Here is a 25,887-nt window from a genome sequence, read left to right on the forward strand (position 1 = left end):
CTCCTTCACTCACTCTAACCCGTGGGAAAGCGCAAAGGTTCCCGAGAAGGTCCCTTTCGGGCGGCGGTTAGAGTGGAGAGGAGCCCTGGCCGGGGCTCGTGCGGGAGGCAATCGATCGATGAGTCTCTCACTTCTCTCTCTCTCTCTCTCTCCCCCCCCCTCCAGCCCCCCACTCGCTTTAAACATTAATGGGAAAGACATCCGTGGGTGAGGGTCAACAAACGATAATAAATAACGAATGAATGAGTGAGTGGGGAGGAGAGGTCTGCGGGGACCGGCAGAGGCTCTGTCTGAGGTGAACACGTGTGCTCATAGGTGAACACGTGTGCTCATAGGTGAACACGTGTGCTCATTGTTGCCTGTGCACCCGCTGACTGACTGCTGATCAGTGGGACGGAGCCCAGTGACGAGGTGTCAGGCATGTCATGCAGCCGGAGGGAAACCATTTCTGCAGGAAGCGTCACGTTAGAGGACACGGGAATTAGAGATGAATGTGTGTTCATAGATCCCCGAAGGTGTTACTCTAACTGCACATCCATTTCTATTTTTTTTAATTTTTTTAAAATATATTTTATTGATATTTTACAGAGAGGAAGGGTGAGGGATAGAGAGTTAGAAACATGGATGAGAGAGAAACATCGATCAGCTGCCTCCTGCACACCTCCTACTGGGGATGTGCCCGCAACCAAGGTACATGCCCTTGACCGGAATCGAACCCGGGACCCTTCAGTCCGCAGGCTGACGCTATATCCACCGAGCCATACCGGTTAGGGCTGTAATGTTCTTTTTTTAAAAATATATATTTTTTACTGATTTTAGAGAGGAAGGGAGAGGGAGAGACAGAGAAACATCAAGGATGAGAGAGAATCACGGATTGGCTGCCTCCTGCACACCTCCCCCTGGGGATCGAGCCTGCAACCTGGGCCTATACCCTGACCAGGAATCGAACCCTGACCTCCTGGTTCATAGGTCAACCCCTGATCCCTGCCGACCGGGACATAATTGCCCTTTAATTGCCCCTGACCGGGAATCGGACCGTGACCTCCTGGTTCAGAGGTCGACGCTCACCCCTGAGTCCCGCCGGCCGGGCCGACCACCTTTTCGTCAGCGAATCTGCTTTAGAGCGAGCGAACGGCTCCCTGCGCTGGCGGGTCAGACGCGGTGGCCGCCCATCGCCTGCGCCTCACAGCCGACGTGGTGGCCGTCCGCGTCCGCCTCCCGCGGCCCTTCCTGGGCTGTCCCGGCCTCACCTCCTCCTGCTCCCTGGGCTGCAGGGCGGCACCTGCTCCCGGTCCGGGACCCGGAGGAAGAGGCAGCAGCAGGCGGGGGTCTGTGCCCCGACCGGGACCGAACCGTCGCCCTCGGCACCTGCGTGTCTGAACCGGCTGCCGGCGGGAGCTGCTCCCCGCGCTCTGCTCAGCGGTGTCCTCCGGCTGAGGCGAGGGAGGTGCTGTCACCAAGTCCCTGAGTCGTGGGGATGGGCTGTCCTGGATGTGGCCTCCAGGTCCCGTGGGAGTTTGTGACGAAGGACGGGACCTGGCGGCACAGCCTCCGTCGCCGGACACGCACCGTCGGTGATGCTGTCGACATGGGAGTGACCCCGGAGCCCCGGGCCCTGCCCCACAGGCGGCTCTGGACGGATTTTCAGCCCCAGGAAGCGACACCCGGATGAGGGCCAGGCACCTCCCTGCACCGGCCTGGCCCTGCCCAGGCACTGGGTGAGTTCATCCACATCTGACCACACAGAGCAGCTGGGGGCCTCGCGGATGGCTCTGTCCGGCCCCCGAATGATGGCACAGCATCCCCGTGGCCCCGGCAGGAGAAAGGCCCCCGGGTACATGTGGCGTCCTCCCCGCCACACGGAGGAGCTGGGGCCGCTGGGCTGAGAATCGAGGGGAGGGGGCCGGGCGACGGCGGGACCTGCGGAGGGGGGTGGCGGGAGAGAGTCCTAACCGCTGGCCTCCCGCCACACTCAGCCCGGCCCCCTCGGCCTCTGAGGCTGTGCTCACTCACCAAGAGCAGTGCCGACTCCGCCACGCACATGCCCTCGCTCGCGCTAACGCCGGGTGGGCGATCGGACCCTGTCCTGTCTGCTCAGCTGTCCGGAGCCTGTCCCGTGGGGTCAGGCCAGCCGTGGGCAAACTACTGCCCAGGGGCCGGATCCGGCCCGTTCGGCTGTTCTATCCGGCCCACGGAGCCGAAAGAGCGGAGGGTTCTCTTGCTCTCCCCTCCGCTCCTTTACTTTGAATTTATATTAGTTCACACAAACACTCCATCCATGCTTTTGTTCCGGCCCTCCGGTCCAGTTTAAGAACCCATGGTGGCCCTCGAGTCAAAAAGTTTGCCCACCCCTCGGTCAGGGGCACACGGGCGCGTCCCAGCCGCTGTGCGCCCCCGCCCCCCCCCACCCCCCCCCACCCCCCGTCAGCGCCTCCTCTCGGCCGAGGGACCGTGCCGTCGGCGGCAGCGGGGCGTTTTGGCTCCGGCATCGGAGATGGATTGGGCCAGTGGAGTGAGCGCCCTGACCTCGGGGCTGAGCTGCCTCTTCGACACGGCGGGCCGCCCAGTCGCCAGGCCGCCAAGGACACACAGCGACGGTTCTGGAAGAATCGAAACACGGAGAGGAGGAGGCACGTGAAGGTGCCTCCCGGCCTGGAACAGCTGACCTGCTCGGTTACAGGCGGGCCGCCGCCCCCAGGGCCGAGCTGCAGACCCGGGAAGGGGGGACGCGAGAGGGACGCGGAGTTGGGGCTGTTCTCCATCCAGAGCAACCTGTTGTTGCTGCGGGAACGGCAAGCAAGCAGAAAGGAAGTTAAAACGGGCAGCCCCCAACCCCACCTCGGGCCCCGTATGTCTCTCCGGGAACGTTAATGCTCACACGTACACGCAGCCACGGAGATGGCCTCGTTGCACACGCGATGTTCATAGCCCGTGGCGCCTGCTGTCGCTTACAGCTTTGTAGCCCTCTCTGTCAATAAACACCCGTCTGTACGATTTTAAATGGCTGGTGTATTTCCGCGGGGAGGTATTTATTTCATCAATTCCACATTGATAGGTGCACTGCTTGGAAAACCCTCATTTCAAACATTATAAACAATGTCAAGTTCAAAGATTTTTGATTTGTTTTCTTTTTAATTTTTTTTTATTGATTTCAGAGAGAGAGGGAGAGGGGAAGAGAGAGAGAGAGAGAGAGAGAGAGAGAGAGAGAGAGAAATATCAATGATGAGAGAGAATCATGGATTGCATGCCCCCTACTAGGGATGGAGCCTGCAACCCGGGCCTGTGCCCTGACCGGGAATCGAACACCTGACCTCCTGGTTCCTAGGTCGACGCTCACCCACGGAGCCCGCCGGCCGGGCCAGTTCTCCGAGCGGCACTTCCTTCTTAGATGCCCAGCCGGGGGCTCTGCAGACACATTGCTCATGGTCCGTCCTCGGGAAACTCCCACCGGCTCACACCCGTCCCCGAGCCGGAGGCCTGTGTCCCCCTCGCCCTTCCATTAGCGATAAACCTCACTGGCTGCGCCGCTGCCCTGCGCAAAGCTGGGTGCTCTTTTTTTTTTTTTTAAATATATTTTATTGATATTTTACAGAGAGGAAGGGAGTGGGATAGAGAGTCAGAAACATCGATGAGAGAGGAACATCGATCAGCTGCCTCCTTCACACCTCCCACTGGGGATGTGCCCGCAACCAAGGTACATGTCCTTGACCGGAATCGAACCCGGGACCCTTGAGTCCACAGACCGACTCTCTATCCACTGAGCCAAACCGGTCAGGGCTGGGGTGCTCTTTATGTTCATGACTGTACGTGGAGCCCGGCCGGTGTGGCCCCGTGGGCTCGGCGTGGTCCTGTGCCCCACGTGCTGCTGGTCCGATTCGGGGTGAGGGCACAGCCCCGGGAAGGGGGGCGGGAGGCGGCCCACCGCTGTTCCGCTCTCACGTCCGTGTCTCCCTCGCTCCCTTCACCTCCCGTCCTCTCTGTCTAATAATCAGTAACAAACCTTTTCCAGTGGAAATGGGACGCTAACCCGTGGCTTCGGCTCCGTGTGTGTGTGCGTGTGTGTGTGTGTGTGCGTGTGTGTGTGTGTGCGCGTGTGTGTGTGTGCGTGTGCGTGTGTGTGCGTGTGCGTGTGTGTGCGTGTGTGTGTGTGTGTGTGTGTGTGGGTGTGGAGAGGCAGAGTCGAGGCTTCTCTCTCATTCCAGGAGCTGCTGGCATTGCGTGGCCTCAGCGTTTCTCCTGAGAGCAGGTCAGCTCCACACACACCCCGCCCCCCGCCCTTCCCCGCAGCGTGGGACCCGGGGCCTCGGGCTCTTGCTTTCCCGGGGACACGGGGCTGCGGCTGGACGGAGCCCACTTGTCCCCGTGCTTCTGCGGCCTGTGGTCTTGGTGTCGTGTCCACCAAGTTCAAAAGCTTCCTCACAGCCCAGGCGAGTCAACAACGTGAAAGGCACCTGCGGGCGAGCGGACCTGCAGCTACTCCCCCGACGAGGGCTCGTCTCCCAAGGGCGCAGGGAACGGCTGCGGCTCAGCACAGACACACGGGAACCGGCCGGCCAGTGGGGCGCGGGGGCCGCGCGTCGGCCTTGAACCAGGAGGTCAGGGTTCAATTCCCGGTCGGGCTGCGGGCTCCGTCCCCAGTGTGGGGCGTGCAGGAGGCGGCCGATCCAGGATTCTCTCTCTCTCTCTCTCTCTCTCTCTCTCTCTCTCCCCCCCCACTTCCTCTCTGAAATCAGTAAAAATATTTTTTTAAAAAAATAGCTTTTTTGGGGGAATAACAATCAGCATTATTTTTTATTAGAAAAAAGAGAGTTCGCCGTCAGGGTTCAACAGAAAGGCTGGTTTGTGCCTGCACTGCCGGCCCCCTCGGTGTGACCACACCCAGGGATGCAATGGTCCCCGGTGGGCACAGCACTGGGCGGCGGCAGGTGGTGTGGGCGCAGGTCCACACGCCCTGGGTGTGGCAGGGATGGCCCGTCCACGCTGCAGCTCCAGGCATGTCCACTCGGGACCCACGAGGGGCGGAGGCGGAAGGTGGGGGATTTGGGAAACTGACAAGGATGGGGGAGGGCTGAGGAGGAGGGGGAGGGCTGACAAGGAGGGGGGAGGGCCGAGGAGGAGGGGGAGGGCTGACAAGGAGGGGGAGGGCTGACAGGAAGGGGGGAGGACTGACAAGGAGTGGGGAGGGCAGAGGAGGAGGGGGAGAGCTGAGGAGGAGGGGGAGGGCTGACGAGGAGGAGGGGCAGGGCTGAGGAGGAGGGGGAGGGCTGACAAGGAGGGGAAGGGCTGAGGAGGAGGGGGAGGGCTGACAAGGAGCAGGGAGAGCCGAGGAGGAGGGGGAGGGCTGACGAGGAGGGGGGAGGGCTGAGGAGGAGGGGGAGGGCTGATAAGGAGGGGGAGGGCTGACAGGAAGGGGGGAGGACTGACAAGGAGTGGGGAGGGCAGAGGAGGAGGGGGAGAGCTGAGGAGGAGGGGGAGGGCTGACGAGGAGGAGGGGCAGGGCTGACAAGGAGGGGGAGGGCTGACAGGAAGGGGGGAGGACTGACAAGGAGTGGGGAGAGCCGAGGAGGAGGGGGAGGGCTGACAAGGAGGGGAAGGGCTGAGGAGGAGGGGGAGGGCTGACAAGGAGGGGAAGGGCTGAGGAGGAGGGGGAGGGCTTACAGGGAGCGGGGAGGACTGACAAGGAGTGGGGAGGGCCGAGGAGGAGGGGCAGGGCTGAGGAGGAGGGGGAGGGCTGAGGAGGAGGGGGAGGGCTGACAAGGAGGGGGAGGACTGACAGGAAGGGGGGAGGGCTGAGGAGGAGGGGCAGGGCTGAGGAGGAGGGGGAGGGCTGACAAGGAGGGGGAGGGCTTACAGGGAGCGGGGAGGACTGACAAGGAGTGGGGAGGGCTGAGGAGGAGGGGGAGGGCTGACCAGGAGGGGGAGGGCCGGGGAGGAGGCCGGCGAGTTCGTTCCCGGGAGCGGCTGCTCGCCCAGGTTAGCGGCCTCCAAGGCCCGGAGGCGCCGTGGGCTCTGCGTCCCCGGGAGCCGGCCGCGTCGCTGAAGGCGGAAGTAGGTCCCCCAGGAAGTTAACCAGCCGTTTTGGTAAACCTGCAGGAGAACATGCAATTACAGTTTTTCTTTCTTTGTTTCTGGTGTGTTTTTATGAATCTCAGAGAGGAAGGGAGCGGGAGAGAGAGAGGAACATCAATGATGAGAGAGAACACGGACCGGCTGCCTCCTGCGGGCGCCCCCCTGGGGATGGAGCCACAGCCCGGGCCTGGCCCTGAGCGGGGATCCGGCCGTGACCTCCTGGTTGACGGGTCGGCGCTCACCCTGAGCCCCGCCGGCCGGACAAAATCACAGTTTTTCAGTGGCGCCTCCATCTCTGTGTCTGCCGCCAGACGCTGGAACCCCCAAAGGTAGGCGTGCCCCCCGCAAGTCAGCTGCTGTCGGCAGAACCCCGGCCCAGCGGGGGCGGGGAGCCTCCAGAGTTTTCCCCGTTAAGAGCCGTGGCTTAAAAAATAAGCCAGTGACCCAGTGGCCACATTGAAGGAGCCGCTGTCGCCAGCCCTCTGCTCCCAGGATCCAGGTCGGGAAAGTCAGCATTCCAGCGCTCTGCGAGGCACGGGGCCCGCGGGCCAGGGCGGCGGGGAGCAGTAATTACAGGGGCTCCCGTTGTCTGTCCGGGCCTCGGGGGCAGTTACCTGACGAGAGCCCAGGAATTCAGAGCCGATTAGGATCTTGACGGATGTCAGAGCAGGCAGGGCGTGACGGGCGGCAGGAAAGGAATGTCTCTGCCCCTTTAAGGGCCTGTGCACTCCCATCGCTTCTCAGGCCGTTTCCTCTTCCCTGTCTCCTTCCTCCGGGACCAGCCCCGGGACCTGTCGGAGGACCCGGGAGGGCGTTTCTGTTCATGTCGGTGACCACGCTGGAGAGGACCACCGGCTGCTTCACTTCTATATTTTCTATATGTTTTTATTGATGTCAGAGAGGAAGGGGGAGGGAGACACATCAGTGATGGAGAATCATGGGTCAGCTGCCTCCTGCACGCCCCCTCCTGGGCATCAAGCCTGCATCTCGGGCCTGCGCCCTGGACCGGGAATCGAACTGTGACCTCCCGGTTCATGGATCAATGCTCAGCCACGGAGCCACACCGGCCAGGCTATTTTTCTTTTCTTTCCGTATCTTTTCTAACCAACGAATAAGGTAAGAAACTCTGCTATGTATCAAAATCGCTAATTTAACGGCTTTCCTATACTTGAGCTGAGAAAATAAAGTGGTTAGATATGCTGGCAAAATGAGAAAGAACCCTCCCTCTCCTCTCCAAGGATCCTTTCCTTTCGCTGGTCTATGACTTAAACCCACATGAGACAGAGCAGCAAGAGGAAGTAACGGCACTGAATTACATCTGTGCCCACGGGAGCCCACATACGTGAGCGCGCTGGGGCCCCCGCGTAAGAGGTTCGGGGGCAGGACGCTCAAGTTCATGTCGGTGACCATGGTAAGAGGAGGCGATGTACACCCGGGGAAGTCTCCCTCAGCCGCGGGAAAGCGTGAACTCTCCTCATTCGCAGGCGTGGCCGGACCTGGAGGATATTGTGCTCAGATAAACAGACAGAGAAAGACAGCGTCCGCCCTCACCGGTGTGGCTCAGTGGATAGAGCGTCGGCCTGCGGACTGAAGGGTCCTGGGTTCGATTCCGGTCAAGGGCATGGACCTTGGTGGCGGGCACATCCCCAGGTGGGGAGTGTGCAGGAGGCAGCTGATGGATGTTTCTCTCTCATCGATGTTTCTAGCTCTCTATCCCTCTTCCTTCCTCTCTGTAAAATATCAATAAGATATATTTAAAAAAAAGAAAAGAAAGACAGCTTCCACGTGAAATTTAAAATAAACAATATAAATGAGCAGAAGAAACAGACATAGAAACAGCGAGAACAGACGTTCTTTGCCGGAGGAGAGGGGAGGGGAGGGGAGGGGAGGGGAGGGGAGGGAGGTAAAGGGATTCTCGACCAGCGCAATTATTTTTTATTCAGAAATTATTTTTGAAAATAATTTTTTAAATGTAGCATAGGCTACAGTAAAAAAAAAAAAAAAAAAAAAAAAAGTTATTTTTAAAAAGGAAAACCGCCCAGCTGGCGTGGCTCAGGGGTTGAGCATCGACCTAGGAACCAGGAGGTCACGGTGTGATTCCCACTCAGGGCACAGGCCCGGGTTGCAGGCTCCATCGCCACTAGGGGGCGTGCAAGAGGCAGCCGATCCGTGATTCTCATCATTGATGTTTCTCTCTCTCTCTCTCCCTCTCCCTTCCTCTCTGAAATCAATAAAAAACATTTTTTAAAAAGATTTAATCTTTAAAAAAAAAAACAAGAGTAACTACTGCTAGCAATGATGTGCGTCCTAGGTTTGATTCGTTAGAAGAAGGTATTTCCCAGACATTTCCCCCAGGAATCAAGGCAGAGCTGCCTGGGAGCGGAGCCGCACCCTGAGGGGGCTGGTGGCTGTCTTCCGAGCGTGACCCTGGATGCTCGCCGCCCTACGCCCCCTGAGCTCACGCGACCGGTGGGAAGCACGAGGAAAATGCACGTGGGGGCACCGAGGCCCCAGGTGAGGTGTCGGAGGACGCCCCGGGGTGCTGAGGACGGAACCCCCGCACGCCCCGACTCCGTGCCCAGCTCATGCCCTCTGGTTTGGCTCCTACGGCCTCTCCCAGAGCCCTGGGCGGGCACTCCCCGCAGGGGCCAGACATCCCCTCGTTTTCTCTAACCCGGGGGGCAGCCCCTCTGCGTGGGCGGGGAACACGGTGCAGGCACAGGGCTGGACGTGAATAACGGGGCCTCTTGCCAAGCACCGATCACCCCCTTCACTTTATGGGTTCCAGATGTGCGCCAGCGCAATCAGCCGCCCGGAGCAGTAATTATTTGCACGTGCAAGTGATCGGAGCCTGTGACAGAGGAGAATGGGGGGGGGGGCCTTCAGCCAGGAAACCCCGCTGGGCCCGGCTGCTGGGTTTCGTGAGCCGGCCTCCCCCTCGGGGTTGGTGACCCCTCACGTCTAGGCTCCGTGGAGTCTCTAGGACTCGGAAATAACGTGTGGAGGACGCACGCTCAGGGTCCCTGCTCCAGGGCGAAGAGACAGGAAAGAACCCGTCAGCTCCGAGACGGCCCGAAGGAGGGACGCCCCAGTGGAACGACACGGAATCCCTTTTCCCGGAGAAGCAGGTTGCTAGGAAGCTCAGGCCTGAAATCCCTGCTCGGGAGGCGGCCGGGGAGGCTTTGTCCTGACCAGGTGGAGAGAAGGGAAAAAAACAAAACAAAACAAAAAAAAACGCTGCTGCTCAGCCGGTGGAGCCATAGTGCCATCGAGTGGTCAGGTCGCCCAGTGCACCCTCTGAGTTCAACCATCGACGTAGAAAACGGAATCGCAGGCACCGTGCTGAACAGACGTTCACTGAGAAACTGGCACCTGCTCGGAGCTGTTATGCTGGACATTATAGACGTTAACCCACCAGAACCAACCTCTTGCCGAAACCGGTTTGGCTCAGTGGATAGAGCGTCGGCCTGCGGACGGAGGGGTCCCGGGTTCGATTCCGGTCAAGGGCATGGACCTTGGTGGCGGGCACATCCCCAGTGGGAGGTGTGCAGGAGGCAGCTGATCAATGTTTCTCTCTCATCGATGTTTCTAACTCTCTATTCCTCTCCCTTCCTCTCTGTAAAAAATCAATAAAATATATTAAGAAAAAAAAAAAAAAGAACCAACCTCTTAGAACAGGGACAGCCCGGCTGGCGTGCGTGGCTCAGGGGTTGAGCATCGACCTGTGAACCAGGAGGAGGTCGTGGTTGGATCCCTGGTCGGGGCACAGGCCGAGGTTTAGGGCTCCATCCCATGTGGGGTGTGCAGGAGGCAGCCGATCGATGGTTCTCTCTCATCATTGATGTTTCTCTCTCTCTCTCTCTCTCTGTCTCCCTGTCTCTCTCTCTCGCTTCCTCTCTGAAATCAATAAAAATATATATTTTTTAAAAACACAGCAGGTCCCTCCTGGAGGGCAGGCACCTCCCCCTCTACCTGCCAGTTTGGAAGTAACCAGCTGAGCCGGGGTAGCTCAGCACGCCGGGCACGCGGGCCTGTTTCCAGTGACCTCACGTGTGGGCACTGGTAGTCCAGTCTGGGCGGAGGTCAGGCCCTCGTTCATCCGCTGGGACCGTCTGGGAAGCTAGGACGGGGGGGCGAGGGGGAATGTCCTCTAGTTCACACACAGGGAATTACCGCCAAAATCCACGTGACAAATCGGGCCACAGGCAGAGTCCCCCCTGCCCCTGTGATGTGTCCCTGGCGGTCTGCGGACATTGTCGTTAAACTGCGGACGGTGTCTCAAACGTGGCCTCCACCGGCACCTTGGCAAGTAGATCGCCTGAAGACCTGCCTGCTTGCCGTGGTGTGCTTTGTGCCCCAGGCTTCAAAACGAGATAAAAACCCAAGGCTTCGCCGAAACCGGTGTGGCTCAGTGGATAGAGCGTCAGCCTGCGGACTGAGGGGTCCGGGTTCGATTCCGGTCAAGGGCATGTACCTGGGTGGCGGGCACATCCCCAGTGGGGGGTGTGCAGGAGGCAGCTGATCGATGTTTCTCTCTCATCGATGTTTCTGACTCTCTATCCCTCTCCCTTCCTCTCTGTAAGATATCAATAAAATATATTAAAAAAAAAAAAACCCAAGACTTCAAACAGGCATGGTCCCCTCACCCAAGCCCTTATGCTTCTACGCCTTCATTGTTTATATGTTTTTCCAAAACTACCAATGACTGAGACCCTTTCCTAGTAACAGCCCTCCTGCTGCGGGGCCACGACTCGTTCGGGCCCTTTAACGAAGAAATACGCACCCCCCCCTCCCCCGGGGTGTGTCTACACGGGGGCTTTGAAAGATTCATGCTCCACGCGCTTCGGACACAGTACGAGCCGCAGGCACAGCCCCGCGGGGCGTGGTGAGCGCAGCCGTTGCTCCAACACGCAGGGCGGCAGGTGTGTCGGGGAAGGAAAGGTGCCCCCGAACCTGCAGCGCTGCAGTTCACGCCCACCGAACGGGAACGGTTACCCCAGGGCTGCGTTTGCCAAGAAGGCGTTTCCCTGCATTTCTCGCCAGCCCTTCCTTTACGGCACCATTATCCTTCTTTTCAGTCGAGAAACAGAAGGCCGGAAGGCTTCCAAAACAGAACCAGTGACCCAGCATGCGGTCAGAGGGCACGGTCCGTGACTGAGCGTCGACCCGTGAACCGGGAGGTCACGGTTCAGTTCCAGCCGGGGCACCTGTGGTTTCAGGGCTCCATCCCCAGTGGGGGGCGTGCAGGAGGCAGCCGATCAGCGATTCTCTCTCATCGTGGATGTTTCTCTCTCTCTCTCTCCCTCTCCCTTCCTCTCTGATGTCAATAAAACTATCTTTAAAAACGTGGACCTAGCCGAAACCGGTGTGGCTCAGTGGATAGAGCATCGGCCTGCGGACTCAAGGGTCCCGGGTTCGATTCCGGTCAAGGGCATGTACCTTGGTTGCGGGCACATCCCCAGTGGGGGTTGTGCAGGAGGCAGCTGATCGATGTTTCTCTCTCATCGATGTTTCTAGCGCTCCATCCCTCTCCCTTCCTCTGTGTAAAAAATCAATAAAATATATTTTAAAAAAAAAAAACAAAAAAACAAAAAAAAAACGTGGACCTAGCAGAGACGGGTTTCCACGCGGAGCGAGGGGATAGCGCCGGCAGGAGCACAGAGCACCGCGTGGAAGCGGCGAGAAGAGCACGCTGGAGGGAAGACAGAGGAGATGAGACAGCTCTGCTCGCGGGGGGGGGGGGGGGGGGGGGGAGCAGCGGGTGCTTCCCCAGCCTCAGCACCTGGAGGAGCCACGTCCTCGTCCCACGGCTTAGCCTGCGGACTCGGCCCTGAGCCCCGGCGCGCCGTCTGGGTGTCATCAGTCACCGCGGCGGGCTGTGCGCACATGTGGGCCAAGCCCGGGCGCATCTGGGTACCGCTGCCCGGGTCAAGGGTCAAGGCACCCACCCTGAGTGACCTGTGAGCCTGGGCCTGACTCGCCTCCTAGATGCATGGCTGTGGGTGAGTAACGTCCATGCCCCCCCCCCCCCCGCTTCCTCTCTTCTTTCCCCTCCCCCTCCCCTCCCCTCCCCCTCCTCCCTTTCCTCCTCCTTCTCCCCCTCTTCCCCCCTCCTCAGGCCCCCCCAGTGGAGGCAGTTCCCATGGAACCTTCTGTCATCTGCCCATCACTCCGCAGAGGTTGGCTCCATGCTCCATCCACGTCGCCCGGGCATCGGCCACGGGTGTCCCCAGATGCCATGCGTACCGAATTAGCAACAGTGAAGCTTGGCATCGGATACAAAGTATCAAGGAGACCTGGCGTTCGGTTCCGTCCAGGAAACGCCTTAGTGACGGACGCCGATGGCCGTGCCGGGCTGTCCCGCCGCTGGATCCACACAGAACGGAGGGCGTGGACACGGTCAGCGTCCCGCCGCGTCACACAGGCGACGTCGTCCTTGCCGACCGGCCCATCGCGGCCCCGGCCACGCCTCCGCCCGCCCGCCCGCCCGCCCTTCCTGGCGACATCACAGACGACGGCGGTGTGTGCGTGACCACTTTATTCAACCACCGGGAACGCTACCCATCGGGGAGAGACGAATGGCCCGAAACTTCCGACGGTTCCGGTGTTGAAAACACGTCCAGAGACGGCGACTCGGTCACCGCGTGCCGCCCGCAGCCGCGTGGCTACAGGCTGGACCGGAAGCCCGCCTTCACGGAGAACCTCATCATGGGCTTGTCCCGGGGCCGCAGGAGGCAGATGGAGCTGGGGAAGCCCCTGAGCCGCAGACGGCCCACGCCCCCGTCCGGGCAGATGGTGAGCCTCGCGTGGGTCACCACGTCCTGCAGCTCCGGCGTCAGGCTGTCGAACACCTGGGCTGCGCTGGGAGAGAGCTGGGGGAGAGAGGCAGCGGCCAGCGGCCCTGAGACCCGGGGGCAGGCGGCTCAGCGCAGCCCGGCTGGGACCCCGGGGCCTCAAAACCTAAAAGGCCTCCCCTGATGGCCACGTGGCGCCCACAGAGATGTGCGGGGAGGAAGCCCCGGCGACACCCCCGTGATGCTCGGCCCCAGGACTGTGGTGCTCATGTTAACCCAGCGGCCCGGCCGGCGTGGCTCAGGGGTTGGGCCTCCACCTCTGAAGCAGGAGGTCACGGGTTCGATTCCCCATCAGGGCACAGGCCCGGGTTGCAGTCCCCAGTGTGGGGTGTGCAGGAGGCAGCTGATCAGTGACTCTCTCGCATCATGGATGTTGCCATCTCCCTCTGCCTTCCTCTCTGAAGTCCATAAAAATGTTTTTAAGTCCTAACCGGTGTGGCTCGGTGGATAGAGCGTCGGCCTGCGGACTGAAGGGTCCCGGGTTCGATCCCGGTCGGGGGCATGGACCTTGGTTGCGGGCACATCCCCGGTGGGGGGTGCGCAGGAGGCAGCTGATCGATGTTTCTCTCTCATCGATGTTTCTGACTCTCTATCCCTCTCCCTTCCTCTCTGTAAAAAAATCAATAAAATATATATTTTTAAAAAATGTTTTTAAAATATTTAGTGAAGTGGACAAACTGTTAAGGAAAACAAGTGACCGGTGGCCGGGGCTGCCCCCAAGCCTTGCCTGGAGCGGCCCTCACCCTCAGCCCTGCCCACAGGGACCCCCTCCTCCTCGGTCAAAGGAGACGTCCAGCATCTCAGGCCCAGCCCTGGGTGCACACCCCGTCCCAGCTCCGGAAGCTAGTTGCCCTCCTAAGGGTTATGTAACGAGAAACACTGCTCTGCAGGGAGGGAGGGAGGGAGGGAGGGAGGGGGAGGGAGGTTCTTTGTACACAATTTTCAACAAAACGTGATTGCTAGGTGTGCAAAGCTATGAAGAATGGCTATTCTTCCTTTGATCGTTTCAGGGAGAGTGGAAGGGAGAGGGAGAGACAGAGAAGCATCAACGCGAGAGGAACACATCGACGGGTTGCCTCCTGCACGTGCCCCGACCAGGGCCCGGGCCAGGGAGGAGCCTGCAAGTGAGGAGCGTGGCCTCGGCTGGAGTTGGACCCGGGACCCCCATCCACGGAGCCACACTGGCGTGGGCTGGCGCCCCGCTGCTTATCGCATTATTGCGCAGCTGCGGGTCGAGAGGCTCGGGCGTGTCCGGTAAGGTGGCGGGAGGCCTGGGCCGGGGGCTGGGGAACGCGGGGGGGTGGGGGGCGGCCGGGCCGGGCGGCCAGGCCCTGGGGTGCGCACCTTGGTGGCCGGGAGCAGCGCCTTCCACCGGTGGCCGGGCGGCTCCCACTGCTGCCGCGTCATGTCTTCCTCCTCCTGGGCCGTCAGGATGCAGCCGTCCAGGTGGCAGCTGGCGGGAGAGCTGCCTGTGGGCGGGAGAGAGGCGATCTCACCCGGCCGGCTCAGCCTGAACACACAGCAGCGCGGCCGCGCGGCACCAGGAGGTGGCGGTGCGATGCCCGTCTCGGGCCCGGGCTGGGGGGTGGGCCGGGTGCCCGGCGGGGGCGGGCAGGAGGCAGCTGATGGAGGTCACCTCTCATCACGGAGGTTCCTGTCTCTCTCCCTCTCCCTTCCTCTCTCCCTCAAGTCAATTTGAAAAACGTGTTTAAACACAAAACAAACAGAAACAGACTCATAGAGACAAAGACCAGAGGGATGGGACTGGAGGGAGGGGGGAGGGGGGGAGGGGGAGGGGGGAGGGGGAGGGGAACATAGCCAGCAGCATTGTGGTACGTTCACAGGAGACACGAGTGGGGCGCTCACACTGCAGCTATAAAAATGTCAGATCCGCACTGTACGCCCCGGACTCATAACCGAGAGACGATTGTACGCCGACTGCACTTAAATAAGATGCATCTTCTTAAAAAGCTTCTGTCCAGCCCTAGTCGGTTTGGCTCAGTGGATGGAGTGTCGGCCTGTAGACTCAAGGGTCCCAGGTTCGATTCCGGTCAAGGGCATGTACCTTGGTTGCGGGCACATCCCCAGTGGGGGGTGTGCAAGAGGCAGCTGATCGATGTTTCTCTCTCATCGATGTTTCTGACTCTCTATCCCTCTCCCTTCCTCTCTGTAAAATATCAATAAAATATATTTTAAAAAAAAAAAAGCTTCTGTCCAGAAGGCACCAAAGAAATCACTCCGTCTCCCGAAAAGTAGTTCCAGTCAGGCCTTCCCGAAGTGATGGGCTGGCTTCCTCCCCGCCACGGGAGGCTCAGCTCCGTCCCCTGCAAGGCCTTGACCTGCCGTTACCCCGTGGGGGGAGCCCTTTAAGAGCCAGGCATCCACGGCATGAGCGCAATCCGCCACCAGTTACACAGAGACGGCGAGACGATGGCGAGACACGGTGCTTATGGAAAGGTTCCCGGACGGCCCGGCGGGTGAGGCGCCATTGGTGGGGGCGCCATCCTGTGCACCAAAGGGTCTCGGGTTCGAGTCCCGTCAGGGCACATACCCAGCCTGTGGGCCTGATTCGCAGTCGGGGTGCATATGGGAGGCAACTGACCATGTTTCTCTCCCCCCCCCTTCCTCTCTCTCTAAAATCAATCAAAACATACCCCTGGGTGAGGATTAAAAATACATATTTACCTAACAAATAACAAAGGCTGGGTAACCTCTTTTAAACTTCCTTTTCTTAAAATATATTTTTATTGATTTCAGAGAGGAAGGGAGAGGGAGAGAGAGATAGAAACATCCATGATGAGAGAGAATCACGGATCGGCTGCCTCCTGCACGCCCCCCACTGGGGATGGAGCCAGCAACCAGGCATGTGCCCTGGCCGGAATTGAACCTGGGACCCTTCAGTCCACAGGCTGATGCTCTATCCGCTGAGCCATACCAGCTAGGGCTGAACTTTCTTAAATAATGAATATATATGTAGAACATGAGGGGTGCTTATCCAAATATTTTTTTTACTATGGAAGTGAATAAATTTTAAAATCTCTAGCTCCTTTGTCCTAGAAGTCCAGCCTTGAGAAGAAATGGTCACCCTCCCCATCCTGGCCTCCATCCTGGCCTCCATCCCAGCCTCCATCCTGAGCCTCCATCCTGGCCTCCATCCCGGGCCTCCATCCTGAGCCTTTATCCTGGGGCCTCCATCCCAGCCTCCATCCCGGGGCCTCCATCCTGACCTCCATCCCGGGCCTCCATCCCAACCTCCATCCCGACCTCATCCCGGCCTCCATCCTGGGGCCTCCATCCCGGGGCCCCCATCCTGGCCTCCATCCTGGGGCCTCCATCCCGGCCTCCATCCTGGCCTCCATCCTGGGGCCTCCATCCCGGCCTCCATCCCGGCCTCCATCCTGGGGCCTCCATCCCGGGGCCTCCATCCTGGGGCCTCCATCCCGGGGCCTCCATTCCGGCCTCCATCCTGGGGCCTCCATCCCAGGGCCTCCATCCCAGCCTCCATCCTGGGGCCTCCATCCCGGCCTCCATCCCAGGGCCTCCATCCCAGCCTCCATCCTGGGGCCTCCATCCCGGCCTCCATCCTGGCCTCCATCCTGGGGCCTCCATCCCGGGGCCTCCATCCCGGCCTCTATCCCAGCCTCCATCCTGGGGCCAAACCACGGAGCACCTCACAGGCCCTTTCCAGATGGGACTCGGGTCCACAGTAAAAAGCTCACAGCATCGAAGAGTCTCCTGTGAGTTTTGGGGTCACATCCCATTCAATTCTGAGATTTTATAAACGGAGAAACTAGAACACAAACCATTAAAGCAACTCACTCCAAGTCACACGGCGGGCGAGTGGAAGCCAGGCCCCCGGTCCTGAGCCCCCGCCCCCACCACCTGATCGCATGGCTTTTTAAAATATATATATATATAGCCCTAGCTGGTTTAGCTCAGTGGATAGAGCGTCGTCGGCCTGCGGACTGAAGGGTCCTGGGTTCGATTCCAGTCGAGAGCACATGCTCGGGTTTCGGGCTCAGTCCCCAGTGGGGGGCATGCAAGAGGCTGCCAATCAATGATTCTCTCTCATCATTGATGTTTCTATCTCTCCCTCTCCCTTCCCCTCTGAATTCAATAAAAAAATTTAAAAAAATAAAAATAAATTAAAAAAAATAAATACACACACACACACACACACACACACACACACTAGAGGCCCGATGCATGACATTTGAGGGGGGGTCCCCTCAGCCTGGCCTGCACCCTTTGGCAGTCCGGGAGCCCTCGGGGGAGGTCCGACTGACGGCTTTGGCCCGCTCCCCGCCTAAGCCGCAGTCGGACATCCTTAGTGCTGCTACGGAGCCGGTCAACTGTGCTCGCCAGCCGTGAGCCCGGCTCCTGGCTGAGCAGAGCTCCCCCTGAGCGAGTGCACTGACCACCAGGGGGCAGCTCCTGGGTTGAGTGTCTGCCCCCTGATGGTCAGTGCATGTCATAGCAACCAGTCATTCCACCATTAGGGTCAATTTGCATATTCCCCTTTTATTATAGAGGTTATTTTATTTCAGAGAGGAAGGGAGAGGCAGAGAGAAACATCCATGCTGAGAGAGAATCACTGACCGGCTGCCTCCTGCACGCCCCACACTAGGAATGGAGCCCATCAAACTCGGGACTGGACTCAAACTCGGGACCCTTCAGTCACAGGCTGACGCTCTAGCCCAGGGGTGGGCAAACTTTTTGACTCGAGGGCCACCATGGGTTCTTACACTGGACCGGAGGGCCGGAACAAAAACATGGATGGAGTGTTTGTGTGAACTAATATAAATTCAAAGTAAAGGAGCGGAGGGGAGAGCAAGAGAACCGGATAGAACAGCCGGATCCGGCCCGCGGGCCGTCGTTTGCCCACGGCTGGTCTAACCACTGAGCCGCGCTGGCGAGGGCCCTGGGTCAGGCCGATGGAAGGCGTTCCCTCGTGACTTTACCTTTAAAGTGCGTCGTGTCGATTTCCACTTGAGTCACCACGCCAGGGTGGGAGAGGCGGAAGACGGCCCACTCGCCCCCGAGGACAAGGAGGGCGCCAGTCTCGTCGCTCTGGAACGCAAGGGGACACGCGTGAGCCCGCGGGGGACACGCAGAACCCGCCCCGAAGCCAGCGGGGAACCGTGTCGGCGGGAGCCCGTGTTACTGCCTTTACTTCTCACTGTGAACAGGGGTTCTAGGCCCCGGTGTGTGAGCTGCCTCGGTGTCTGCGGCCTCCTGGCTGGGAGCCGGTAAACGTCTGTAATTCCCAGCATGCCCTTCTTCCCTTATTTTTTTTTTTTTTGGTTACTCCTCCCCTGAGGATATGTTTCCCACTGATTTTTATTTTTTTAAAATATATTTTATTGGTTTTTTACAGAGAGGAAGGAAGAGGGATAGAGAGTTAGAAACATCGATGAGAGAGAGACATCGATCAGCTGCCTCCTGCACACCTCCCACTGGGGATGTGCCCGCAACCAAGGCACATGCCCTTGACCGGAATTGAACCCGGGACCCTTCAGTCCGCAGGCTGATGCTCTACCCACTGAGCCACACCGGTTTTGGCTGTTTCCCACCGATTTTTAGAGAGAGTGTAAGGGAGCGGGGGGGGGGGGGGGAGAGAGAGAAACGTCAATGTGAGACACACATCGATGGTTTGCCTCCCGCGTGCGCCCCGACCGATGCGCCCCGACGGATGCGCCCCGACCGGAATCGCACCCGAGACCCTCGGTGTGAAATGAAGCCGCCACCTTCCCGGAGGCTGTGAGTGGCCGGGGCACCTCACCTGCAGCACGGGCGGCCTGTCGGGCCTCCGCGCCGTCACCCAGCCGTCAGCCGCCGACTTGGGGGGCCCGACGCCTGCGGGAAAGAGCGCGGCTGAGGGAGGCGCGTGACTTATCTCCACCACGAGGACGCGCTCTCGGGGGCCCCCAGGCCCGGGCGCGGCGGCTGCGCGTCACCTCCCCTCCAGCTCGTGTTCCAGCCACGTCGCCATCGGCCACGGGGCGCGAAGTTGCACGCTTCCTTCTGGACCAGCTGCTTAAGCCAGAGCGAGCGCCGCCGACCCCCCGAACTAAAGGCCCCGGGTCCCACGGACGGGCGACGAGCCTCACCCGCGTCAGGTGGCCCCTTCATACCCCACGGGGAGTCTCACGCCGGTGCCCCGGCACCCCAGATGAACGCCAGCCCCGGAGCGTCTTCTCACCGATCATTCTGTTGGGGTGCCCAAAGTGCGCGTTACTGAACCCCACACAGGCGCCCCCGCTGGCCATGGCCACCAGGTCTACCGGCTCTTTGGGGTCAGCCGACGCCCAGTCCTTGTGTCCGACGCCATACACCCTGAGGCGTGCGATCCCACCGTCTGGAAAGGAAGGGGTGCCCGTCCGTTTGTAGTTGGAAAAACGGCCGTTTGAGGCTCAGAAACCACCAAAGCGCCCCCCGCCCCCCCCCCCCCCCCCCGCTTCGCTCCTGCGCCGCCAGGCCCTTGGCCGGGGCCCCCCTGAGGTCTCCCCTGGCCTGGCCTGGCTTCAGAGAGCCCCCCTCACACCCCACACAGTTACTCCAGACCAGGGGTCCTCAAACTTTTTAAACAGGGGGCCAGTTCACTGTCCCTCAGACCGTTGGAGGGCCGGACTATAGTTTAAAAAAAAAAACTATGCCCTGGCCGGCTTGGCTCAGTGGATGGAGCGTCGGCCTGTGGACTGAAGGGCCCTGGGTTCGATTCCAGCCAAGGGCACATGCCTGGGTTGCGGGCTCCATCCCCAGTGGGGGGCGTGCAGGAGGCATCCAATCAATGATTCTCTCTCATCATTGATGTTTCTCTCTCTCTCTCCTTCTTCCTTCCTCTCTGAAATCAATAAAGAAATATATTTAAAAAAAAAAAAACAAAACAAAACAACTATGGACAAATTCCTATGCGCACTGCGGGCCCGGGACGCGTCGGCTGCTAAGCAGGATAGGCAGCGGCCCCCGGCGGGCCAGATACATGTCCTCGGCGGGCCGCATGTGGCCCGCGGGCCGTCGTTTGAGGATGCGTGCTCCAGAGCCTCATACGAAGCGTCCAGATTCGTCAAATCCCTCGAGACGGAAGGCGGGTGCTTGGTTGCTGGAGCTGGTGGCGAGGAGGTGGGGTGACGGGCGGGGTCTCTGAGATGACGGAGGTGCGCTACGCTGACTGGTGCCGGTGACACGTGCACCACACGTTCGCCCCCCACACACGACACGGCATGGCCGTCCGCATGGGGGGCGGCTGGTGTGACCGCAGTAAGGCTGTCCTGAAGCCGTTACCGGAGGCTCGTTTGCACGTCCCGCCCCAGCCGCTCACAGGCCTGTGCCATCGATCCCCGGAGTCCGGCCTCACACGGCGTGGTTCCCTCACACCCTATCCCCCCGCCCCGCCCCCCGACAGCGTCTGGTACGTCCCTGGGGACAAGGGCTAACGGGAGAATTTCCAGGGAACAAAGGGGAGACGCTGAGCCCAACGTGCCGAGATGCCGGTGACCGAGACGGGACCACGGCCCGGCCGGCGGGGCTCAGGGGCTGAGCGTCAACCTGGGAACCGGGAGGTCAGGGTTCGATTCCCGGTCAGGGCCCAGGCCCGGGGCGTGGGCTGGGTCCCCGGTGCGGGGCGTGCGGGAGGCAGCCAACCAGTGACTCTCTCTCCTCGTGGATGCTCCTCCCTCCCTCCCTCCCTCCCTCTCTCTCTCTCTCTCTCTCTCTCCCTCTCTCTCTTAAAGAAAGGTGGCTGCATTTGGTGTTTTTAAACCTGCCAACGTCGGAAGTGGAAGAAGGGCCGTGGCGACGGGCCGCCCCGTTTACCTGGGAAGAGGTTGAGTCTGACGTGTGTCCACTTCTGCTGGGAGTTGACCAGGAAGTAGTTGTGGCCGGCAGCTGTCCCGGGCCTCAGCTCTGTCCTGGGGACCAAGCAGTCCCAGTCGCTGGACTGAAGCTGCGGGTGCACATGCGGAGTCAGCCTGGCTGCGGGGAGCGAGGGTCCCTCACCCGGGGCTGGGGCGGCGGGGGGGGGGAGGGGGGGAGGGCTGGGGGTGAAGGCCCAGGCCTGAGGCCCCCGATGCCTTCCCCTCAAGGGTTCTCCGGAAGGAGACGCCGGGAGGGGGATGCGGACGTTCGAGTACAGCCCTGGGCCCTGCCCAGGCCAGCGTGGCTCAGTGGTTGAGCATCGACCTATGAACCATGAGGTCACTGGTTCGCCCTGGCTGGTGTTGCTCAGTGGATAGAGCGCCGGCCAGCAGACTGAAGGGTCCCGGGTTCGATTCCGGGTACCTCTGTTGCAGGCTCAATCCCCGGTCCTGGTCGGGGCAAGTGTGGGAGGCAACCAGTGGATGAATCTCTCTCACATCGATGTTTCTCTCTCTCTGTCTCTCCGCTCCCTTCCGTTCTCTCTGAAAATCAGTGGGAAAACATCCTCGGGTCATTCCGGTCAGGGCACACGCCCGGGTGCAGGCTCCATCCCCAGTGTGGGGCCTGCAGGAGGCAGCCGATGCGTGATTCTCTCTCCTCATGGATGTTTCTCGCTCTCTCCCTCTCCCTTCCTCTCTGAAATCAATAAAAATATATTTAAAAAACACACACACAAGAATGTACCAGAACAAAGCCCCAAACTATTTGTTTTATTAAATTGATCAGGCAGCAAGTTCCCTGTCAAATTCCTATGAAAGCATTTTTTTTTATTTTTTTTAAATATATTTTTTATTGATATTTTACAGAGAGGAAGGGAGAGGAAGAGAGAGTTAGAAACATCGATGAGAGAGAAACATTGATCAGCTGCCTCCTGCGCACCTCCCACTGGGGATGTGCCCGCAACCAAGGTCCACGCCCTTGACCGGAATCGAACCCGGGACCCTTCAGTCCGCAGGCCGACGCTCTATCCACTGAGCCAAACCGGTTTCGGCATTATTTTTTTATTTTATTATTTTTATACATATGTGCCTATGAAAGTATTTAACGCAGTCAGTTTCTGCTTTCAGCTCAGAGGGCGGCCTGGGGCAGGTGGGTGGGCCGGGGCACCTGTGATCCACGCAGGCACCGTCCGACCCGTCGGCGAGGCGGCCCCGGGCAGGTGCCTGAGCGAGGCCTGCGGCCCCTCCGTGCGGTCCTCAGCCTCTGACAAGACCCCCCGTCCGGCCACGTACCTTAGCGACAGCTTCACACTCCTCGGAGGTGGCAGCCACTCCCATCCTGGCTCCTCTCTGTGGCATCGGCGGTTCTTTATCTGCAGTCAGAGCGACCGTTAGGGTTCGGGGTTCACATTCAAAACCAAAAAGAACCTGCGCTTCCCCGGCCGGCGCGGCTCAGGGGTTGACCGTCAGCCTAGGAACCAGGAGGTCCGGGTTCAATCCCCGGTCAGGGCACAGGCCCGGGCTGCGGGCCGGATCCCCAGGGTGGGGCGTGCAGGAGGCGGCCGATCCATCCTTCTCTCCCACCATCGGTGTTCCTCTCTCCCCCCGCTTCCTCTCTGACATCCATGAAAACACAAATTTAAGCGAAGAAGCCAGCCCGCGCTCGGAGAGGGTGCGTGCAAGGCCCTTCCAGCCAGACAGGAGGCCGCGTTTCTCCGGTCAGCGCCGCCCCGGGAAGCCGCTGGCTGTGCGGGTGCTCGTCAGCACAGCGACTGTCTCCAAGTGAACCACGCTCCCGGGAACCTGGCCAGGCGAGGGCGGGGCCGGGAGCTGCCTCCGGGGCGGGGGGGGGCGGGCGGGGGGGGGGAGGTGTACCCTGTGCCCACCCCACGGGGCAAGAGAAATACCAGCAGAGGCCCATGTCGGCCCAGAGACATGGGCGTCTGTCCTTGGGTATTTCCTGCTCACAGTGACCTCTCCCATCATCACTGAACGTCCCCCCCACCCCACCCCCCCCCGCCACTGCCTTTCGGGAGCGGGGCCTCGGACGCCAGCATCTTTCAGCATCAATTCGCCAGCGGACATGACTTCTGTCCCTCCACACGTGTCTGTACACACGCATACTGGCACCTATTTCTCGAAAATTACTTCTGGGACCAACATCAGATGTTGCCGGTGAAGGGCCGAAAAGACAGGTCCACCTGAGCAGCCCTGTGCCCCGGGGCCCAGCCTTCCCCCCACCACCACCACAGGAAGGCGCCCCGAAAGCCCACAGCGGCTGCGTCACCCTGAGGGGCTGGTGGCCCGGCCCCACGGCTGGCTCACACCTGGCTCCGCCCCCCACAGGTCCCACAGACGGGCCTGCCACCCTCCCCGGCCCCCTGCCGGGCCACAGTGACACCAGGTACCGCTGGTGAGGTCTGAAGCGTGTGGGAATAAGGCCATCTAAACCGGGTCAAAGAACATTGCTAAGTTCACGACCGGAAACCACAGAGCAGGCATGGGAATCCGAGCTCGAAAGCCGCGGCCGCCGAGTGGCCTTGACCGGCTGCTGGCCCGTCTGGTTGGAAACGCGTGGTCAGGGGGACGGCTGAGCTTCCCCACCCCACAGAGCCGGCCCGGGTCAGAGGGTCCCACGGCACCTTCGTCCACGTTGGCTGCTTGAATTGAAATGCGAGGGGCATAGTCTCCCGTGAAGTAGGAAATGTCCACGTCCAGGCCCCGGATCGTGCCCTGGATCCCCAGCTTGACGATGCACCAGTCGTGACCTGCGGGACGCACAGCCCAGAGCAGCCCCGTTACGTCGAAGCCGGCAGGTGAGGAGGTGACAGAAGGAAACGAAAACGCAAGTGACTTGCCGAGAGCCGCTGTGGCTCATGGTTGAGCATCGACCTGTGAACCAGGAGGTCAGGGTTCGATTCCCGGTCAGGGCACAGGCCCAGGTTGTGGGCTCCATCCCCAGTGTGGGGCGTGCAGGAGGCAGCCGATCCGTGATTCTCTCTCATCATGGATGTTTCTCTCTCTCTCCCTCTCTCCCTTCCTCTCTGAAATCAATAAAACAACAACAGCCCTCGCTGGTTTGGCTCAGTGGATAGAGCGCTGGTTCTCTGAGGAGTCCCGGGTTCGATTCCCATCAAGGGCACGCACCTCGGTTGCAGGCTCAGTCCGGCCCTGGTCAGGGATCCTGCCGGAGGCAATCCACCCATGTGTCTCTCTCACATCGCTGTTTCTCTCTGTCTCGCCCCCTCCCTTCCACTCTCTCTCTGGAAATCAATGAAAAAGCACCCTCCGGTGAGGATTCACAAAAGCAAACACACAAAAACACACACAACAAAAACCATAACCAGTGTGTGCTCGGCTCTCCCACAGCCCTGCTTAGCCTCCTGGGTACTGGAGGAAGAGCCGCCGTCCTCTGCTCACCTGGGATCCTCTTGCGTCGGGTCTCCCATCCGTCCACCCATCTGCCAAACTCAGTGTATTTATGCTCGTCACAACGTGGGCTGTCGCTCTGAAGCGAAGAGGTCCGTCAGGAACATCGGTGCTTTGTTTTAAAGAAACATGTCCTACACCAGGGGTGGGCAAACTTTTTGACTCGAGGGCCACCATGGGTTCTTCAACGGGACCGGAGGGCCGGAACCAAAGCATGGATGGAGTGTTTGTGTGAACTAATATAAATTCAAAGTAAAGGAGCGGAGGGGAGAGCAAGAGAACCCTCCGCTCTTTCGGCTCCGCGGGGCCGGATAGAACAGCCGAACGGGCGGGATCCGGCCCGCGGGCCGTAGTTTGCCCACGGCTGTCCTACACGCTGCTTAGGAAGCAGGTAAACGTTTTCCCAAAAATGCAAGACGTGTACCACGTGGCTCCCCAACGCGATTCCAACCCCCCAAAACTCCGTGTGGCCTCCTGAGCCTGCGCTGACTCCTACACGTGTCTGCTGTCCCACGCCAGCTCCCGGGGCGGCGGGGGCGGGGGTGGGGGGGCAGCCCATGGCCCCGCCCCCGTCCGGGAGGGTGTGAGTTCTCCCGGCCCCGCAGCAGCCCATCAGCACTGCCTCTGCCTCCCCCACTTAGGGTACCTTTATCAGGTTTTCTGCAGGAGCAAAAAAGTCATCGGTTGCAAACAAAATCTAGGCAAATAAAGAAAGAAGATAAAAGCACCATAAGTTAAAGACCACTTCATTTCAGCCCCCGTGACACTTTATGTCTCTCCTCCCACCCTCTTTTCTGTATCCCCTTCGCCATCTGGACGCCCAGGCACTAACTTCCCACAAAACAGGCAGCTTGCGTGGCCGGCGTGGATCAGGGGCTGAGCATCGACCCATGACCCAGGAGGTCACTGGTTGGATTCCCGGGCAGGGCACATGCCTGGGCTGCAGGCTTGATGCCCAGTGCGAGGTGTGCAAGAGGCAGCCGGTCCATGATTCCCTCTCCTCATGGATGTTTCTCTCTCTCTCACCCTCTCCCTTCCTCTCTGAGATCAATAAAGATAAAATAAATAAAAAAAAAACCCGGCCATGTGCCCTGACCGGGAATCAAACCGTGACCTCCTGGTTCTTAGGTCGATGCTCACCCACTGAGCCAGGCTGGCCGGGCAAAGCAGGGCATTCTGAGTGGGTCGGGTGGGGGCGTGGATGCTTTCACTTACACTAAGGAAGCGCCCTGCCCGCTACTGAGATCTTAGCAAGTCCGCCCACAGCTGGGCCTTTCTGCCTTGGCCACGCGGGGACCTGGCACCCCGCAGGGCGTGGTGCCCAGGCCTCCAGGGCTCCCGCACTGCAGACCCGGCCCAGGCCGCAAGCACCGCACGGGACGGCGCGCTCTCTTCACGGTGCAAGACGGCAAGGCCGCCCTGGCGCTCTCTCGGTGGGGCCTGCGAGGGGGCTCCCCGGGAGGGGCCCTGCCGGTCCCTGCAGCTCAAACTAGTTTCTCGCAGCGAGCGGCCCCCGCGCGGCCTCCGACCGTTCCTCCCGACAGACACCCGCTCACCTTGCCTCCCACGGACTCGGACGCCAAGTCGATCAGCTGGACGAAGTCCGGAGACCGGGCCAGCTTCCCCTCCCTGGGGGAGTCCACCATGCTTCCTGGGGAGGCGGGTGGCGGGGGGAGGGG

At 60.3% G+C, this 25,887-nt stretch overlaps 1 protein-coding gene across 1 annotated transcript; it reads right to left on the reverse strand.

Annotated features, from left to right (window-relative positions):
* Positions 1-12,589: 12,589 nt before the first annotated feature.
* On the reverse strand, positions 12,590-25,854 carry ALLC (allantoicase; the record flags this gene model as incomplete). The annotated part of the gene is made up of 11 exons (XM_080684700.1): positions 12,590-12,941; positions 14,268-14,392; positions 17,885-17,993; positions 18,706-18,779; positions 19,126-19,281; positions 20,739-20,868; positions 22,073-22,152; positions 23,422-23,547; positions 24,200-24,287; positions 24,855-24,905; positions 25,765-25,854. 11 exons carry the CDS (start codon positions 25,852-25,854, stop codon positions 12,735-12,737), a joined length of 1,236 nt encoding a protein of 411 aa, XP_080540826.1. The 3' UTR covers positions 12,590-12,734.
* Positions 25,855-25,887: the final 33 nt, after the last annotated feature.

This window comes from Plecotus auritus (genome assembly GCF_963455305.1).
Source record: "Plecotus auritus genome assembly, chromosome: 8".
NCBI lineage: Eukaryota > Metazoa > Chordata > Mammalia > Chiroptera > Vespertilionidae > Plecotus > Plecotus auritus.